The sequence below is a fragment of the Scyliorhinus torazame genome, chromosome 21 (assembly GCF_047496885.1).
Source record: "Scyliorhinus torazame isolate Kashiwa2021f chromosome 21, sScyTor2.1, whole genome shotgun sequence".
Lineage (NCBI taxonomy): Eukaryota > Metazoa > Chordata > Chondrichthyes > Carcharhiniformes > Scyliorhinidae > Scyliorhinus > Scyliorhinus torazame.
The window spans coordinates 751,161-770,040 of record NC_092727.1 but is presented as its reverse complement, the minus strand read 5'-3'; the positions used below and the strand labels follow the sequence as shown (position 1 = coordinate 770,040).

The 18,880-nt window shown below is 47.9% G+C and overlaps 1 protein-coding gene across 5 annotated transcripts in view; it reads left to right on the top strand.

Moving 5' to 3' along the window:
* tlcd5b (TLC domain containing 5b) overlaps nucleotides 1-18,630 on the top strand; it is a 42,111-nt gene extending 23,481 nt beyond the window's left edge. For all 5 annotated transcript variants that reach the window (XM_072486295.1, XM_072486296.1, XM_072486297.1 and 2 more), the window contains exons 3-4: nucleotides 2,564-2,763; nucleotides 9,927-18,630. In XM_072486295.1, coding sequence (XP_072342396.1) covers nucleotides 2,564-2,763; nucleotides 9,927-10,468 — 742 coding nt within the window. In that variant the 3' untranslated portion in view covers nucleotides 10,469-18,630. The remainder of the gene's footprint in view (nucleotides 1-2,563; nucleotides 2,764-9,926) is intronic.
* The last annotated feature ends 250 nt before the right edge of the window (nucleotides 18,631-18,880 follow it).

The window sequence follows — 18,880 nt, the reverse complement described above, 5'->3', positions numbered from 1 at the left end:
GGATTTTCCGGCCATGCCCGCCCGGCGACTAGAGAATCCCGCCTGAGGTCATTGGAGTTCTCCATTGTACGCGGCTTGCTTGTGGCGTTCTTGCGATGGGCGGGGCAGGAGAATCCAGCCCAAAGTTAACACTCAGTGGCTTACAGAACTGTGCACAAAGTCCTTGGGAGAGAAGCTTTCAGAAATCAGTCTGAGAAACACATCTCCTTTCCTCAGAAACCAGAAATCTCAAAATGAAACTTAAAAAAACAGCAGACACGGGGCAGGGCTGACAAACAAAACTAAAAACAGACCCAGCTGCTCCCATGAGAGGTATTACAGCCTGCCTGTTAACCCTTAATCACAGCTTTAGCAGACATATAATCTGGAAAGGCGGAATAAACAACAACACCACCTCCACAATAGTCCACAATACCGGGGCCCCGCAAGGCTGTGTACTTAGCCCCCTACTCTACTCCCTGTACACACACGACTGCATGGCAAAATTTGATTCCAACTTCGTCTACAAGTTTGCTGACGATACGGCCATAGTGGGCCGGATCTCGAATAACGACGAGTCAGAGTACAGGAGGCAGATAGAGAACCTAGTGGAATGGTGCAACGACAACAATCTCTCCCTCAATGCCAGCAAAACTAAAGAGCTGGTCATTGACTTCAGGAAGCAAAGTACTGTGCACACCCCTGTCAGCATCAACGGGGCCGAGGTGGAGATGGTTCGCAGCTTCAAATTCCTAGGGGTACAGAGGGGCTGGATGAGCACAGTGGGCTAAACAGCTGGCTTATACTGCAGAACAAGGCCAGCAGCGCGGGTTCAATTCCCGTACCAGCCTCCCCGAACAGGCGCCGGAATGTGGCGACTAGGGGCTTTTCACAGTGACTTCATTGAAGCCTACTTGTGACAATAAGCGATTATTATTATTCTCTCCAAAAATCCATCCTGGTCCACCCACGTCGACACTCCCACCAAGAAAGCACAACAGCGCTTATACTTCCTCAGGAAACTAAGGAAATTCGGCATGTCCACAATGACTCTTACCAACTTTTACAGATGCACCATAGAAAGCATCCTATTGGGCTGCATCACAGCCTGGTATGGCAACTGCTCGGCCCAAGACTGCAAGGAACTGCAGAGAGTCGTGAACACCGCCCAGTCCATCACACAAACCCGCCTCCCATCCATTGACTCCATCTACACCTCCCGCTGCCTGGGGAAAGCGGGCAGCATAATCAAAGACCCCTCCCACACGGCTTACTCACTCTTCCAACTTCTTCCATCGGGCAGGAGATACAAAAGTCTGGGAACACGCACGAACAGCCTCAAAAACAGCTTCTTCCCCACTGTCACCAGACTCCTAAATGACCCTCTTATAGACTGAACTGATTAACACTTCACTCCTGTATTTGCATCACCCGATGCCGGTGTTATGTAGTTACATTGTGTACTTGTGTTGCCCTATTATGTATTTTCTCTTATTTTCCTTTCATGTACTTAATGATCGGTTGAGCTGCTCGCAGAAAAATACTTTTCACTGTACCTCGGTACACGTGACAATAAACAAAATCCAATCCAATCCTTAACCTAAGTTCTTTTAAATAACATTAGTGCAACAGACACAATACTATATAAAAATGTACGACATTTATCACAATGTCCTTCCTTTAAATGTGGAGACCAAAACTGCACATAGCACGGTAGCACAGTGATTAGCACTGTTGCTTCGCAGCACAAGGGACCCGGGTTTGATTCCCGGCTTGGGTCACTGTCTGTGTGGTGTCTGCACGTTCTCCCCGTGTCTGCGTGGGTTTCCTCCGGGTGCTCCGGTTTCCTCCCACAAGTCCCGAAAGACGTGCTGTTCGGTGAATTGGACATTCTGAATTCTCCCTCCGTGTACCCGAACAGGCGCAGGAATGTGGCGACTAGGGGATTTTCACAGTAACTTCATTGCAGTGTTAATGTAAACCTACTTGTGACAATAATAAAGATTATTATTATTATTAGATGTGGTCTCACTAAAACCCTGTACAATTATAGAAAGATTTCTTTATTCCTGTCCTCCAGTCCTCTACAATTTAAAAAAATAAATAAATTTAGAGTAACCAATTATTTTTTTCCAATTGAGTGACAATTTAGCGTGGCCAATCCACCTACCCTGCACATCTTTGGGTTGTGGGGGCGAAATCCACGCAAACACGGGGAGAATGTGCAAACTCCACACAACAGTGACCCGGGGCCGGGATCATACCCGGGTCCTCAGTGCCGTGAGGCAGCAGTGCTATCCACTGTGCCACCGTGCCGCCCATCCAGTCCTCTTCCAATAAAGGCCAACATGTCATGAGCCTTTCTAATTCTTGCTGTACCTGCATGCTAATGTTTTGCGTTCTTTGTAAAAGCACTCCCAAGAGTCTTTCAATTCAATGGACGACGTTGCTGATAGGTTTATTGGTTTGATGTATATAACTTATGAAGATATTGTTCCTTCCCCAAACTTCTCTGCCCTCATCTTGGCTACTGCTGTATCTCATCATATCTGTGCAGATGTTTCAATGTTTTTCTTTATTCTAGTGAGATGGCTGCCCCCATCCTCCTGGTGCTGTGCGGTTTGATCAGTTGGGTGTTACTTTACATCTCCTTCTGTCAGATCAACAGCCAAAGCTGCTATGAGTGGAACTGTCGCCTGGTATCTCTCATACATGGAATTCTCATTGTTTGTTTATCTGCATATGTTGGATTTATCGATGGCCCCTGGCCCTTCACTCATCCAGGTGAGTTCTGGGATAACCTGGTGTAGGAAAAGATCATTATCAGTATCAATTCTTTTAAAAAAATATATATTTTATTGAAGTTTTTCAAACAAAAATTTTCCGTTTTTACAACTTAATAAAGGAATATACATTAAACGTTATTTAAATAATATATTAAACTAACAACAGATGGAAAAAGAAATAAACAAAAAGCTAATATCAACAACTAACTAAGAAAAAAAACAAGAACACGGAATAATCCCCCCCCTCCCCCCCTCCCCCTGGGTTGCTGCTGCTGTCTTTTCTGTTTTTTCATTATCGTTCCGCGAGATAGTCAAGAAACGGTTGCCACCGCCTGGTGAACCCCTGAGCCGATCCTCTTAACACATATTTCATTCGTTCCAGTCTTATGAACCCTGCCGTGTCGTTTATCCAGGCCTCCACGCCCGGGGGCTTCGCTTCTTTCCACATAAGTAGAATCCTTCGCCGGGCTACTAGGGACGCAAAGGCCAAGACGTCGGCCTCTTTCGCCTCCTGCACTCCCGGTTCTTCTGCAACCCCAAATATAGCCAACCCCCAGCTTGGTTTGACCCGGACCCCCACCACCTTTGAGATCACTCTTGCCACACCCTCCCAGAACTCATGCAGTGCCGGACACGACCAGAACATGTGAGTGTGGTTCGCCGAGCTTCCCGAGCACCTCCCACACCTGTCCTCCACCCCAAAAAACCTGCTCAGTCTTGCTCCCGTCATATGCGCTCTGTGTAGAACCTTAAATTGAATCAGGCTAAGCCTGGTGCACGAGGACGAGGAATTTACCCTACTTAGGGCATTGCCCACAGCCCCTCCTCAATCTCTTCCCCCAGCTCCTCTTCCCATTTTCCCTTCAGCTCCTCTACCATCGCCTCTGTATATTTCGGACACTTTACCTTCTCCAACCCATGCCCCCGAAATCACTCTATCCTGGACCCCTTGCGTCGGGAGCCGCGGAAATTCCCTCACCTGTTGCCTCGTAAATGCCCTCACTTGCATGTACCGGAAAGCATTCCCCGGTGGCAGCTTATATTTTTCTTCCAATGCTCCCAAACTCGCAAACGTCCCGTCCACAAACAGGTCCTTCAGCTTCCTAATTCCTGCTCGCTGCCAACATTGAAATCCCCCATCTATCCTCCCCGGGACAAACCTGTGGTTATTCCTTATCGGGGACCACACCGAGGCACTTGTCACTCCCCTATGTCGTCTCCACTGCCCCCAGATCTTCAAGGTCGCCACCACCACTGGGTTTGTGGTGTACCTTTTCGGAGAGAACGGTAGTGGCGCTGTCGCCAGCGCTTTTAGGCTCGTTCCCTTACAGGACGCCATCTCCAACCTTTTCCACGCCGCACCTTCTTCTTTCCTCATCCACTTACAGACCATCGACACATTGGCGGCCCAATAGTAGTCACTCAGACTCGGCAGTGCCAATCCCCCTCTGTTCCTACTGCGCTGCAGGAACCCCCTCTTTACCCTCGGGGTCTTTCCCGCCCACACAAAGCTCATAATGCTCCTGTCTATTTTTTTGAAGAAGGCCTTTGTAATCAGGATGGGGAGGCACTGAAACACGAAAAGGAACCTCGGGAGGACCACCATTTTAACCGCCTGTACTCTGCCCGCCAATGACAGGGGCACCATATCCCACCTCTTAAAGTCCTCCTCCGTCTGCTCTACCAATCGCGTCAGGTTAAGTTTATGTAGGGTTCCCCAGTTCCTGGCCACCTGAATCCCCAGGTATCGAAAATTCCTTGCTACTCCTCAGCGGCAGAGCATCTATCCCCCTGTCCTGTTCCCCGGGGTGCATCACAAAAAGCTCACTCTTTCCCATATTTAATTTGTATCCCGAGAACTCTCCAAACTCCCTGAGTATCTGCATTACCTCTGGCATCCCCTCTACCGGGTCCGCCACATATAGCAGCAAATCGTCTGCATATAGTGACACTCGATGTTCCTCTCCCCCTCTAAGCACCCCCCTCCACTTCTTAGAGTCCCTCAGCGCTGTGGCCAATGGTTCAATTGCCAACGCGAACAGTAACGGGGACAGGGGGCACCATTGTCTTGTACCCCTATGTAATCTAAAGTATCCCGATCTTTGCCTATTTGTAACGACGCTTGCCACCGGGGCCGCGTACAAGAGTCTAGCCCATCTAATGAACCCCTCCCCGAACCCAAATCTCTTCAGCACCTCCCACAAATAGTCCCACTCCACCCTATCAAATGCCTTCTCTGCATCCATCGCCACCACTATCTCTGCCTCCCCCTCCAGTGGGGGCATCATCATCACCCCCAGCAACCTTCGTACATTGGCATTCAATTGTCTCCCCTTAACAAACCCTGTCTGGTCGTCATGTACCACCCCTGGGACACAATCCTCTATCCTTGTCGCCATCACTTTGGCCAGCAGTTTGGTGTCTACGTTTAGGAGGGAGATGGGCCTGTATGACCCGCACTGCAGCGGGTCTTTGTCTCATTTCAGAATTAGCGATATCGTCGCCTCCGACATTGTCGGGGGTAATGTCCCCCTTTCCTTAGCTTCATTAAAGGTTCTCGCCAAAAGCGGGGCCAACAGGTCCATATACTTCCTGTAAAATTCCACCGGGAACCCATCTGGTCCCGGGGCCTTCCCTGCTTGCATGTTCCCAATTCCTTTGGTCACCTCATCCACCTCAATCTGCGCCCCCACACCTGCCACCTCCTGCCCCTCCACCCTCGGAAACTCTAGCTGGTCCAAAAAGTGTACCATTCCCTCTTTCCCCTCCGGGGGTTGGGACTTGTACAGCCTCTCATAGAATGTCTTGAACACCTCGTTCACTTTCCCTGCTCTCTGCTCCATCTTTCCCGTTTCGTCCCTAACTCCCCCGATCTCTCTCGCCGCCCCCCTCTTCCGAAGTTGTTGGGCCAGCAGCCGGCTCGCCTTTTCCCCAAATTCGTATTGTATCCCCTGTGCCTTCCTCCACTGTGTCTCTGCCTTTCCCGTGGTCAGCAGGTCAAACCCCGTCTGTAATCTTCGTCTTTCCCTGTATAGCCCTTCGTCTGGGGCCTCCGCATATTTCCTATCCACCCTCAAAATTTCCCCTACTAATCTCTCTCTTTCTTTACCCTGTTGTTTCCCCTTGTGGGCTCTGATGGAAATCAGCTCTCCTCTAACCACCGCCTTCAGCGCTTCCCATATTACTCCCACCTGGACCTCCCCATCGTCATTGACCTCCAGGTATCTTTTGATACATCCCCTCACCCTTCCGCATACCCCCTCGTCCGCCAGTAGTCCCATGTCTAATCGCCAGAGTGGGCGCTGGTCCCTTTCCTCTCCTAGTTCCAGCTCCACCCAATGCGGGGCGTGATCTGAAACGGCTATGGCCGAGTACTCCGTTCCTACCACTTTCGGGATCAATGCCCTTCCCAAAACAAAACAGTCTATCCGGGAATATACCTTGTGGACGTGGGAGAAAAAGGAAAACTCTTTACCCATCGGTCTGGCGAATCTCCACGGATCTACTCCCCCCATTTGCTCCATGAATCCCTTAAGTACCTTGGCCGCTGCCGGCCTTCTCCCGGTCCTGGATCTGGACCGGTCCAGCCCTGGGTCAAGCACTGTGTTAAAGTCCCGTCTCTCTCTTCTCCTTCCCCCCCCCCACCCCATTAACAAGTTTCCCACCTCCAGGTCCAGGATACGTCCCAGCATTCGCTTCATGAATCCCGCGTCACCCAGTTCGGGGCATATACGTTCACCAGCACCACCGCCTCACCCTGCAATCTGCCACTCACCATCACATACCTGCCCCCACTATCCACCACTATGGTCTTAGCCTCGAACGATACACGTTTCCCCACCAGTATTGCCACCCCTCTGTTTTTCGCGTCCAACCCTGAGTGGAATACCTGTCCCACCCATCCTTTCCTTAGTCTAACCTGATCCGCCAACTTCAGGTGCGTCTCCTGGAGCATAACTACGTCCGCCTTCAATCTCTTTAAGTGCGCAAACACCCTTGCCCTCTTAATCGGCCCATTCAAACCTCTCACATTCTACGTGATCAGCCAGGTTGGGGGGCCATTTTCTCTCCCCCCCCCCCCCCCCCCCCCTCATCGACTAGCCATCCCCTTTTTTAACCCATCTCCTCACCCAGGTCTCACGCACCCGTCTGTCCCCCAGACGGCGCCCTCCCATCCCGACCACCTCGTCTCGTATCAGCTCCCCCTTACTCTCAGCAGCAGCAACCCAGTTAATCCCCCCCCCGCTAGATCCCCCTCTAGCTTGATTACTCCCCCCATATTGCTTCCGGAAGTCAGCTAACTCTGGCCGACCTCGGCTTCCCCCGTTCATCCTTTGACCTCCCTTCCTTCCTGCGCCCTTTTTCCCGCCATAATCTCCATAGCGCAGGAAAAAACCCGCGCCTTCCTCTCGGCCCCGCCCCTAGTGGCACAGTTCCCTCATTCCCCTTCCCTGTCCACTTTTTCCACCGGCGCCCACATTTCTTCATGTCCCCCACATCGAGGGGAGAAAAATTCCCCGTCCAACATTGTTATACATTAGCCCTCCCCTCTCCCCACTTTACATTTCTGTGCCACCACCTCGCTACCCCTCTCCGGGCATCAGTTTCTCAAGTCTAGTCCAATTTCTCTTCCTGAATGAATGTCCATGCCTCCTCCGCCGTCTTGAAGTAGTGGTGTTTGCCCTGATGTGTGACCCACAACCTCGCCGGCTGCAGCATCCCGAATTTGACTTTCTTCCTATGGAGCACTGCCTTGGCCCGGTTGAAACTCACCCTCCTTCTCGCCACCTCCGCACTCCAGTCTTGATACACGCGTATCACCGCGTTCTCCCACTTACTTCTCCGTGTCTTCTTAGCCCAGCTCAGGACCATCTCCCTGTCCCTGTAGCGATGGAACTTCACCACTATTGCACTTGGTGTTTCCCCTACCTTTGGTCTTCTCACGAGGACCCGGTACGCTCCCTCCACTTCCAGGGGGCCCGTTGGGGCCTCAGCTCCCATTAGAGTATGGAGCATCATACTCACATACGCCCCAGCATCAGCTCCCTCTGTTCCTTTGGGGAGACCTAAAATCCGTAGGTTCTTCCTCCTCGAGCTGTTCTCCAGGGCTCCAGCCTTTCTATGCACCTCTTGTGTAGTGCCTCGTGCGTCTCCGTTTTTACCACCAGGCCCTGTATCTCGTCTTCGTTCTCGGCTGCCTTTGCCTTCACTCCACCAAGCTCTATCGCCTGGACCTTTTGTGTTTCCTTTAGTCCCACGATTGCCAGTAACATCGGCGCCCGCACCTCTTTCTTGAGCTCCTCCACACATCGTCGGAGGAACTCCTGCTCTTCCGGGCCCCATACCATCTGGGCTCCCTCGGCCGCCATCTTGCTTCTCCCTTCTCTTCTCTGCCGCTGCTCCAAAGGATCCTCCGCAATCTGGCCACTACTGTCGCTCCTTTCCATCCACACCCGGGGGACTCCTTCCTTTGTCACCTCACACTGGGTTTGGCCGCAAAAAATTTCCGTTGGGGCTCCCGATAAGAGCCCAAAAGTCCGTTGAAACGGGAGGTGCCGAAACGTGCGGCTTAGCTGGTCATCGCCGCAACCGGAAATCTCAGTATCAATTCTTAATTAACAAGATGAATGGTAAAAACAGGCTAGCATTAGCTGCCTCCAAGTTGGTGGGACTCCTGAATCCAGGATTGTAGTCACTGTCTAACTGGTTTGCTCTTTCCAGTATGTGCTCAGCAACATTCTTGACTACATTATTATCTTCATGTGCTGACCTTGAGAGTGAAGATTGTAGAATACATGTAGAACATTCAGTAATGGACTGATGACATGTTCTGCTTTTCCATGATTGAAGCAATCAAACCTAGCGTCAGGCTGAAATACACTCTGATAGCCAGTCAGTGAAGGAAGACACAGAGCCAACCTTTACTTGGTATAGATTTATTCACAGAGTGAATCACTATAAAATATACCTCCTAGCTTGACTCGCTTCCTGTGTGGTAAGTGTCCCTTTGGGTGCTGCCATCAATGCCCTCCAATACCCTTGAGTTTATACTTAACCTCAATCGTTACAATTAATGTACATGCTAGTGAGTTTGTTCAGTCACAAATTAAGGCCCTAAGTAAGTTTCAAACTATCTGCCGTTATTCACCGATCTGCGCCAAATGTATTCATTTTGCCTGAAGTGTTGGACTTTGCACTGTGGAGACCAACAGCCAACAAGCAGCTTGGCCTGTCTCCAGCGCATAACTCATGCGCTTTGCACCCTGCAGGCTCTTGGTGTGTGTTATACCATCAGCATCGATTCTGATCTTGCCCAAGAAGGAAAGGCTATCCAGCTTGATCCCCATGTGATGGGATAAACACCTCCATCATTGCCAAAGCAATTCATCATTCACATTGCGTCTCGACTGCTCATGTTTATCACAGACACATTAGGCTGGCTTATGTGCATTTATTTATTTCAGGGTGAGATTTTCTTTCTGACAACTTTCTCCTGTTTCTCTCTTGGTTAAATCTTTTGAAGGAAGGAATGGCCAGAGATCAGGGGTCAGGTAGCGATTTGATGATGAGATAACGGGATGTTGCTGGAACAGTCTGGAGTAACGGGATAAGGGTTTATGGGGAGATGGCTCTCCCCTTTTTCCGTCCTCACTATGGGGATTAATCTGGCCTTCATTCATGTCACTGTGCAATGAGGGTATCCGATGTTATCACTGCTGCGCCCAGATGCTGCCAGCGGGACGTCGGTGATGCTCTCTGACCCTTTATTACACAAGATTGCTGGACTCAGCTAGTTTAGTTATACTGATTTCAAAGCTACTCCAGTTCCCAAATGGTTACTTACAACATGTTGGTATTTGTCAGGCTGTTCAAACAGTTGCAATGAAAAGTCATTGACCAGAAGCATTAACTCTGCTTCTCTTTACTTTCTGACTTGTTGAGTATTTCCAGCATTTTCTGTTTTTATTCAGTTTGCCAACATCTGTAGTATTTTGATTTTTGTATTTTGTTTGTTCCTGAGTGATTTAATACCAAAGAGAAACTGTGATGGGGCCGTTGTGATGTTAGAAATACTGGGTTTGAGCTGGTGAGAGATTTGTTAAGTGGAAATAATTTAGTTTCAACGTTACAAGAGTTCAATGCAATTTGTCTATTTTTCAGGCTCTCCAAACACAGAGCTTCAGATCCAGGTGCTGTGCCTGTCGTTGGGTTATTTTATATTTGATATGTGTTGGTGTATCTATTTCCAAACTGAGGGTTTGCTCATGCTCTCTCACCATAGCCTCAGTATCCTGGGCATTGTCATGCCGCTGGTTTTGGAACATTCAGCTGTTGAAGTCAATGCCGTCATCTTTGGCAGTGAAGTGACCAATCCATTCCTTCAGATCCGCTGGTTTCTTCGAGAATCAGGCTGTTACCACACCGTGCTGGGAGATGTGGTCGACCTGCTGTTTGTGCTTCTGTTTTTCGGTGTGCGGATCGGGGTTGGGGGCAGGCTGCTGTATTGTGAGTTATCTTCCCCTTTGCCCCTCCCTATTGTGAAGCTTGCAGGAACCGCCATGTATGCAGTCTCCTGGATGTTCATGCTGAGCATTGGCAGGTTTGCTTGGCGGAAGAGTTATCACAAATACAGGATATGGAGAGAGCGGAGCAGACACTTTTTACACCCACAGAATAATGGGCACATCAAGAAAACTTGTTAGTGTGTGACAGTGGAGATCAATACTGGGAACCAGCCCGGCACAGCCAATGATATTACTCAACTTCCATGACATCCTCAGTCACCCTCGCTAAGGACTCACCAAAACCTGCTTTTCATCCCATGAGTTTACACCACCCTTGTCAAAGGGGACCCATTTCTCAGGAGAGCACACATTATGGGCATCTCCTCCCAATTAGTGTGAGCTTAAAATCTTACTGAGACTGACCAATGTTACCAATGGTGTAAGAATCGCACAAACCCGATCTCTGCTTCATTCCCTGGTGATGCTACAAGTGCAACAAACGCCTTTGATGGCTTGGAATTTTTTCCTACTTGTCAGTTTATCTGTCTTCTGAAGGGTCTGATTCATCCGGTGATGTTTCACGGTGATTTCAGATAAACACCATCCATCACGCACGGTGCATGTCAGGGACAGGGGTTACTGGACAGTGATCAGGAGCACAAACCCTGGCTGCCGATTGCCCGAGGGGTGGTGGAAGCCAGTTTCAACGTGACACCCTCAACTCAGGTGAAGGATGGAACCGTGTGATCAGTTAATGGCAGAGTGAATTTCTCAGCATCCTGAATTCTCATTGGTTCTCGGGAAGGTTTTTAAACCATCATCTTTTCATTCTTTCATGAGGCCTGAGCAGCTTAATAATAATAATAATAATCTTTATTGTCACAAGTAGGCTCACCTTAACACTGCAATGAAGTTACTGTGAAAAGCTTGCTGGGCCATTTAAGAATCAACCACATTGCTGTGGGTCTGGAGTCACATGTAGGCTAGACCGGGTATAGGGAACCTGAGGGATTTTCACAATCAGCAAAGGTTTTGTGATCAGTATATTGGGCCTCTGGATTATTAGTGCAGTGACAATACCATTACACTGCTGGGATATTGAATAATTTGAGTCACTGATGGTGCAGTTTGTGAATGATCCATCAGAGGTAAGGGCTTATTTCATACTTAATGTCCTGAAAAGTTACACCTGTTCAACTAAAATTAGATTGGATTGAAGCAAAAGGGGTTTGAAGGGATGGTGAAACAGGGTGGGTAAATATAACTGGGATTGTCTGCCTGTTGGAGGGTAAAGGCCAACATGGATTAGATGGACTAATTTACCATTTTCCATGTTTAATTCCTGCTTCAGCTCAGTTTGATGTCAGTGACAGAGGCGTTCAGCTGTTTCAGCGAATGCCATTTCCCTGCTCGTTCCCCATTCTCCTTAATGTTTCTCTTCTGGTAGTTTATCGAATTCCCCCTTGGATGTCAGTGAGGGTGTTGCAACAGAAATTTAGGCTTGTTGCAGAGATCCTAACTTCCTGATCCACCTAAAGTGGAAATTATCACCATTTATTCTTGGAAACCCTGTCGTCACTTTAAGCACTTTGGATCATTCTCCTCATAACTGTCGCAACTTAAACAAAGCCTCTGATCTCTGACAACACCTTGTGTGCCTCATTGCAACTGTTGGGGGAGGGGCTATTCACCCCTCAGACCTATTACACAGGAACAGGAGACCAATCTGCCCCTTGAGCCTCTTACACAGTCATTCAAATACTCAAAGCTGTTCTGTGGTTTTCACATCCTTTCTTGAACCAAGTTCCCAAAACTGCAAATGTGACCTGACAACCCTGAGAGGCAGATTCTTCATCACACCCTTACGTTTGTATTTAGCGCCAGATCGATAAAACCCACAATCCCTTTCCCCCTTTTTATAGTTTTCTTCTCCTCCAGGTCTGCTTTCCAATCAGCATCTCTCAGTCAATCTTTTCTTGCGCTCGATGTGACTTCTTTTGAGTTGAATTTAATTCTGTTCTTTTCTCCAAAGTGCACCACCTAATTTTTATCTGTAATGTGCAATCTGACACAGCCTTGTTTAAATTCTCTAAACTTTGCAGCAACTTTGATATCATTTCCTATGAGCCCGCAAACAAACTCTTGGAAAACAAGAAGGATTCCAATACTGACCCTCGGATGCAACAGTCATCTCACCAAACACAGGAGCATCCATTTGCTTCCTTCCACCATTGCTCTATCTTTGCTACCATTTTACCTTTATTTGTTTTTATACATTTAGCATACCCAATTCATTCTTCCCAATTAAGGGGCAATTTAGTGTGGCCAATCCACCTACCCTGCACATCTTTGGGTTGTGGAGGTGAGACCCATGCAGACACGGGTAGAATGTGCAAACTCCACACAGTCAGTGACCCAGAGCCGGGATCGAAGAAGGAACTGCATGAGGCAGCAGTGCTAACCACTGCGCCGCTGTGTCGCTCTCCATTTTACCTTTACCACCTTAATCAGTGCACCAAGTAACTTATGCTGCAACTTATCAATAAAAAAAATCAAATATGGACTTCCTTTGTCTAATGCTCAACAGTTTCTTCAGGAAGTTAATTAAATGCCTGCCCTGTGAGTGGCTGTGTTTGTGCAGTCTGAATAATGAGCAGTAAAGTGGAGTTGAGGCCACAGTGAGATTAACAATGATCTTATTGAATGGTGGAGCAGGCTCAAGGGGCTGAATGGCCTCTCGTTCCTACTTCTTCTGAACACTGACAGATGTTGATGATCAGAGAGATGATGTTGCGATTTGAGCTGGGTTCCAGCAGGTGGCAATGCTGCCCAGATCAACAGCTGCTGTTTCTGTTTTGAAGATAATGCAAAACATCTTGTGGTTACTGGGAGATTCAACGCCTCAGAGATTAACAGTCACTTAAGCCGCAACAATGATTTGGTACTGTTTTCATATTTAACTACAATTTATCCAAAGGGTGGCAAAGAGATCCAGGTTGGCACAGTGGTTAGCACAGCAGCCTCACAGCTCCAGGGCCCCAGGTTCGATTCCAGCTTCGGGTCACTGTCTGTGGAGTCTGCACTTTCTCCCCACATCTGTGTGGGTTTCCTCCGGGTGCTCCGGTTTCCTCCCACAGTCCAAAGATGTGCAGGTTAGGTGGATTGGCCATGATAAATTGCCCCTTAATCTTGAAAAGATTAGGTGGGGTTACGGGGGATAGGATGGGGGATTGGACCTAGATAGAGTGCTCTTTCAGAGGGTCGGTGCTGATGGGCCGAATGGCCTCCTTCTGCACTGGAAGGATTCTATGATTCCTCTATGAAAGCAGAGTTACAGGACTAGTTCAAATCACGGCATGCAGCTGGAGAAATTGGATTTGATTAAATATCTCTACAATAGAATTGCTGGTGTCAGTAATGGAAACCACTGGATTGTTGTATAGAAAGAACAAATGTCATTGAGGTCCTTTAGAGAACGGAATCTGCTATGTTGATAAATGCTGCATTAGCTAATGATTGAATAAAAATCTATTTATTTTTATTATTGTAAATTTAAAAAAGTATGTGACATGATTGACTGTCTTGGAATGTTGACATACAAAATTATAAACAGCTCCCTAGATAAAAAGGGAGATATAAATTAAGATATGGAAGAAAACGTGTAAGGTAAGAAACAGTTCAGAACCAAGAGGAGTACAGAAAGTTCAGAGGGGAGGTGAAGAAGCTCATTAGAGAAGCGAAGAGGGATTACGAGAAAAGACTCGCAGCCAACATGAAAGGGAATCCCAAAGTCTTCCACAGGAATATAAATAATTAAATGGTGGGAAATGGGACCTTTAGGGCCAATCAGGCACCAAAAAGAGAATTTACACATGGATTCTGGAAGCATGGTAGAACGATTAAATGAATACTTTGCATCTGTCTTTACCAAGAGGTAGATGCTGCCCAGGACACGGAGACAGACAAGGAAACTGTGCCGAGAAGGGTTCAAAATCGTTACGGAGGAAAGTGTTGAATAGACTGAAATCTGACAAGGCACCGGGACCAGATGAGATACATCCAAGGATATTAAAGGATGTGAGAATGGAAATTTCAGAGGCACCAGCCATAATCTCCCAGTTTTCCTTATTCAAGCTGACACTGGCCCTTCACCACCTCGATGGACGTGATGGTGCTAGCTATTGCATTGCTAGAAAATATTTCCTGATGGCTGCATTCTTTCAGTTCTGATGTCATCTCTAGTGTTTTGGTAACCTTAGTATCATGTTAAGTTTTGCCTTTGGTGCCGAAAGGTTGCTAACTCCCAGCTCAGGTGAAAATTTACATTCCGTATTCAGTTGGGAGTAGCCACCCAATGAACAATTGCCACCAAATATGGATATGGAGACATTAATGGACACAACCAAGACTTTCAGCCCATTGGAATCTGCAGCTCTATCCTCCTGTTTGTGTATCAGGAATGGTCTCCTGTAATAGCTGCAACAAAGCTCACTGGGTGTTGCCGAGATAGGAGGCAATTTTTAAAGTGCAGGAATTACGATGAGATCGAACAGAACTGCTTAAAGTGAAGACTGGGCTTCCAAGAGTAAATAGTGATTATTTCCACTAATAACAAATAAAGAACAAAGAAAAGTACAGCACAGGAACAGGCCCTTCGGCCCTCCAAGCCTGTGCTGACCATGCTGCCCGTCTAAACTAAAATCTTCTACACTTCTTGGGTCCGTATCCCTCTATTCCCATCCTATTCATGTATTTGTCAAGATGCCCCTTAAATGTCACTATCGTCCCTGCTTCCACCACCTCCTCCGGCAGCGAGTTCCAGGCACCCACTACCCTCTGTGTAAAAAAACTTGCCTCGTACATCTCCTCTAAACCTTGCCCCTCGCACCTTAAACCTATGCCCCCTAGTAATTGACCCCTCTACCCTGGGAAAAAGTCTCTGACTATCCACTCTATGCCTCTCATAATTTTGTAGACCCCTATCAGGTCGCCCCTCAACCTCCTTCGTTCCAGTGAGAACAAACCAAGTTTACTCAACCTCTAAGGGTGAATCAAGAAGTTAGGATCTCTGCATTAATCGTAAATTCTAGACTGGGTTGCCATCCAGCAGGGCCTCAAGCTGTGGTCATTCCTGATCCCCACACCCCAATCTCATTATTGCCTCAAGCCTGTCCTCCCATTACACTTGCTAAACCAGCATACAGATCTGTCACATGATCTAGAAAGAAACCAGAGCACATTCTGCTGGATGTGATGGACATTGCTTTGCTCACCAAGAGGAAGAGTGTTAGAGGGAGAGAAGAAAATTGTTATCATGCATATGGTCATTAGATAGGAATTATTTACCACAGCTGGATTGAGACTGAACTTCATTGTGACATTCGATAAACTACCAGAAGAGAAACATTAAGGAGAATGGGGAACGAGCAGGGAAATGGCATTCGCTGAAACAGCTGAACGCCTCTGTCACTGACATCAAACTGAGCTGAAGCAGGAATTAAACATGGAAAATGGCCATTCAGTCCATCTAATCTGTGTCAGCCTTTACACTCCACACAGGCAGACAGTCCCAGTTATATTTACCCACCCTGTTTCAATATCCCTTCAAACCCCTATTGCTTGAATCCCCCTTCCAATCTGATCTCAAATGTTGACAGTTTGAGGCTCAACCATTATCCCTGGGAGTAAATCCGCTCTTTGTGAAGAGGTTTCTCTACATCTGTCCGAATATCCTACAATCAACCTCTGCTCTTGACCCCAAAACTACTAGAAGCTTGATCATTTTTTAAAAAAAAATCATTTATGGGATATGGGTGTTGCTGGTTAGGCCAACAGTCATTACCCATTCGTTGTTGCCCTTGAGACAGGCAAGTATGAACAGGTTGTTAGTTGCTCAGTGTGAGTGCCCCAGTGTGTTGGAGCTGAGCGCAGGAGATCCTCCATCTTAAACACTCCAGCAGAATGCAATTCTGGAATAGCTGGTAGCCGTTCCTCTCCTTTGACCTCCTGTTCCCCTCTTTCTCTTCCCATCATTGTCTCACTTCCCCATTCTCTCTCTCTCTTCCCCCCGCCCCCCCCCCGTCCATCTCACTCTCCCGTCCCCTTCATCTTCCTCTGTCCTCTCACTGACGCCCCCCCCCCCCAGCCCTCTATAATACATGAATGGAACATAAAAGTTGTCTAAAAGTTTTGAATTATTGGATGTGAAGATTGAGAAACAGCCAGAATCAGATTTCAGTTCTGTGTCAATGGATGGGTTTGAATCAGTTAAAATCAGGCTCAGAGAGTCTGGCGTGTTTGAACACAGGCCAGAAAGTGGACATGCTTCCTGATGCCATCACCTAGCTGCATGATTTTGAGACCCGCCAACAAGCAAGCAGCCAATTTAAATGAATTAAACAAGGTTGGCGGATGGGCCGATTGGAAAGGAAGCCTTTATGTTTAAGCTGCAACCTTGGTCCAGGGCACCATAAAAATTCAGGGCTCAAGTAGCCCTGGCAGCACGGTAGCATTGTGGGTAGCACAATTGCTTCACAGCTCCAGAGTCCCAGGTTTGATTCCGGCTTGGGTCACTGTCTGTGCGGAGTCGGCATATCCTCCCCGTGTCTGCGTGGGTTTCCTCCGGGTGCTCCGGTTTCCTCCCACAGTCCAAAGATGTGCAGGTTAGGTGGATTGGCCGTGATAAATTGCCCTTAGTGTCCAAAATTGCCCTTAGTGTTGGGTGGGGTTACTGGGTTATGGGGATAGGGTGGAGGCGTTGACCTTGGGTAGGGTGCTCTTTCCAAGAGCCGGTGCAGACTCGATGGGCCGAATGGCCTCCTTCTGCACTGTAACTTCTATGAAATTCTATGAAGTAAAATGAACAAATGTGCCCGGGGACTGAGGTCAGTGGATGATTGTGCTGCCCGGACACTCGTGGCGAAGTCTTTTACACCAGCCAGCAGCTCCACGCAGGCTGCCTCACTGAGGGAGGGAGCACATAGGGGGGCGCCAGCTGTCCCTGGCAGCACTCAGCAAATCACAGGGTGGGGGTTCGCACTCGTTGACCACTGCATTAAGCAGCCAGTGTGAAATAAAACTCCTGAACCTACCGTGTGCCTGCCACTCGGGCAGAAAGTTCAGGCCACAAACTGCTTTTTAAAAAAAATTTAGAATAGACAATTATATTTTTACAATTAAGGAACAATTTAGCGTGGCCAATCCACCTGCCCTGCACATCTTTGGGTTGTGGGGGTGAAAACCACGCAGACACGGGGAGAATGTGCAAATTCCACACGGACAGTGACCCAGAGCCGGGATGGAACCCGGGACCTCAGCGCTGTGAGACAGCAGTGCTAATCACTGCGCCACCGTCCGCGTGGGTCCTCGCCGCTGTGAGACAGCAGTGCTAATCACTGCGCCACCGTCCGCGTGGGTCCTCGCCGCTGTGAGACAGCAGTGCTAATCACTGTGCCACCGTGCCGCGTGGGTCCTCGGTGCTGTGAGACAGCAGTGCTAATCACTGTGCCACCTTGCCTCGTTGGTCCTCGGTGCTGTGAGACAACAGTGCTAATCACTGCCACCTTGCCGCGTGGGTCCTCGCCGCTGTGAGACAGCAGTGCTAATCACTGCGCCACCGTCCGCGTGGGTCCTCGCCGCTGTGAGACAGCAGTGCTAATCACTGCACCACCGTGCTGCGTGGGTCCTCGATGCTGTGAGGCTGCAGTGCTAATCACTGCACCACCGTGCTGCATGGGTCCTCGGTGCTGTGAGGCTGCAGTGCTAATCACTGTGCCACCTTGCTACCCTCTCCCTGCAGAAAGGATTGATCAGTTTATGAACTGAGGTAAATGGATTGTTCACTGCTCAGCTTCCAGTAACCATGGTAACTGCTGTGGTCGTTAAGAGGAGGAGTGTTGCGATGGAGTGAACATGTAAAGCACGTTCTACGCAGAATCTAATAGCTCATCATTCACACCATAAAACCTGACAGATGTTCTGCATTGATGACGATAAGACACTTATATGAATATTTGTTATATGGAGTTTAAAATTGTTAAACTGTCAATTATTCAATTTTATAACTGATTTGAATGATAGCAACAGCTGGAGTAGCAACTGAAGTAACATTTGGAGTAATAGCTGGAGTAATAGTGGAGTTGTATTATTTTGCACAATTTACTCAGTTGAAGGAAAATCTATTTGTAAATACAGACACAGAAGAAGAAAAAGGCAGCTCCCTCAGTGCACTCATTAAATCCACAACATAACGCAGGACTGCATACTGAAATGATGAAACTAAATGTTTATTGAACAAATCTTCACTGACAAATGATGTATTATCTGTTTCTATTCAGTAAAGAGAGAAATATATCCTTCAATATGTGTCTTTTTTTATTGTTTTAAATAATGTGATTTTTAACTTTCTGAGCAGGATTGAAAGATTTGGATGAAAAACAGAAAAGGAAATATAGAAACGTGGGGAAAGGGCAGGAGAGGGATTATTTAAACTTGTAAAGAGCTTGCCTCGGCCGAATGGACCAAATAGTCTCCACCTTTGTTGCAAATCTCAACATCCAAACTGCCTGAGCAGAGTTGGAACCTGGGCCAGGAGTCTCCCGCAATTGGCAG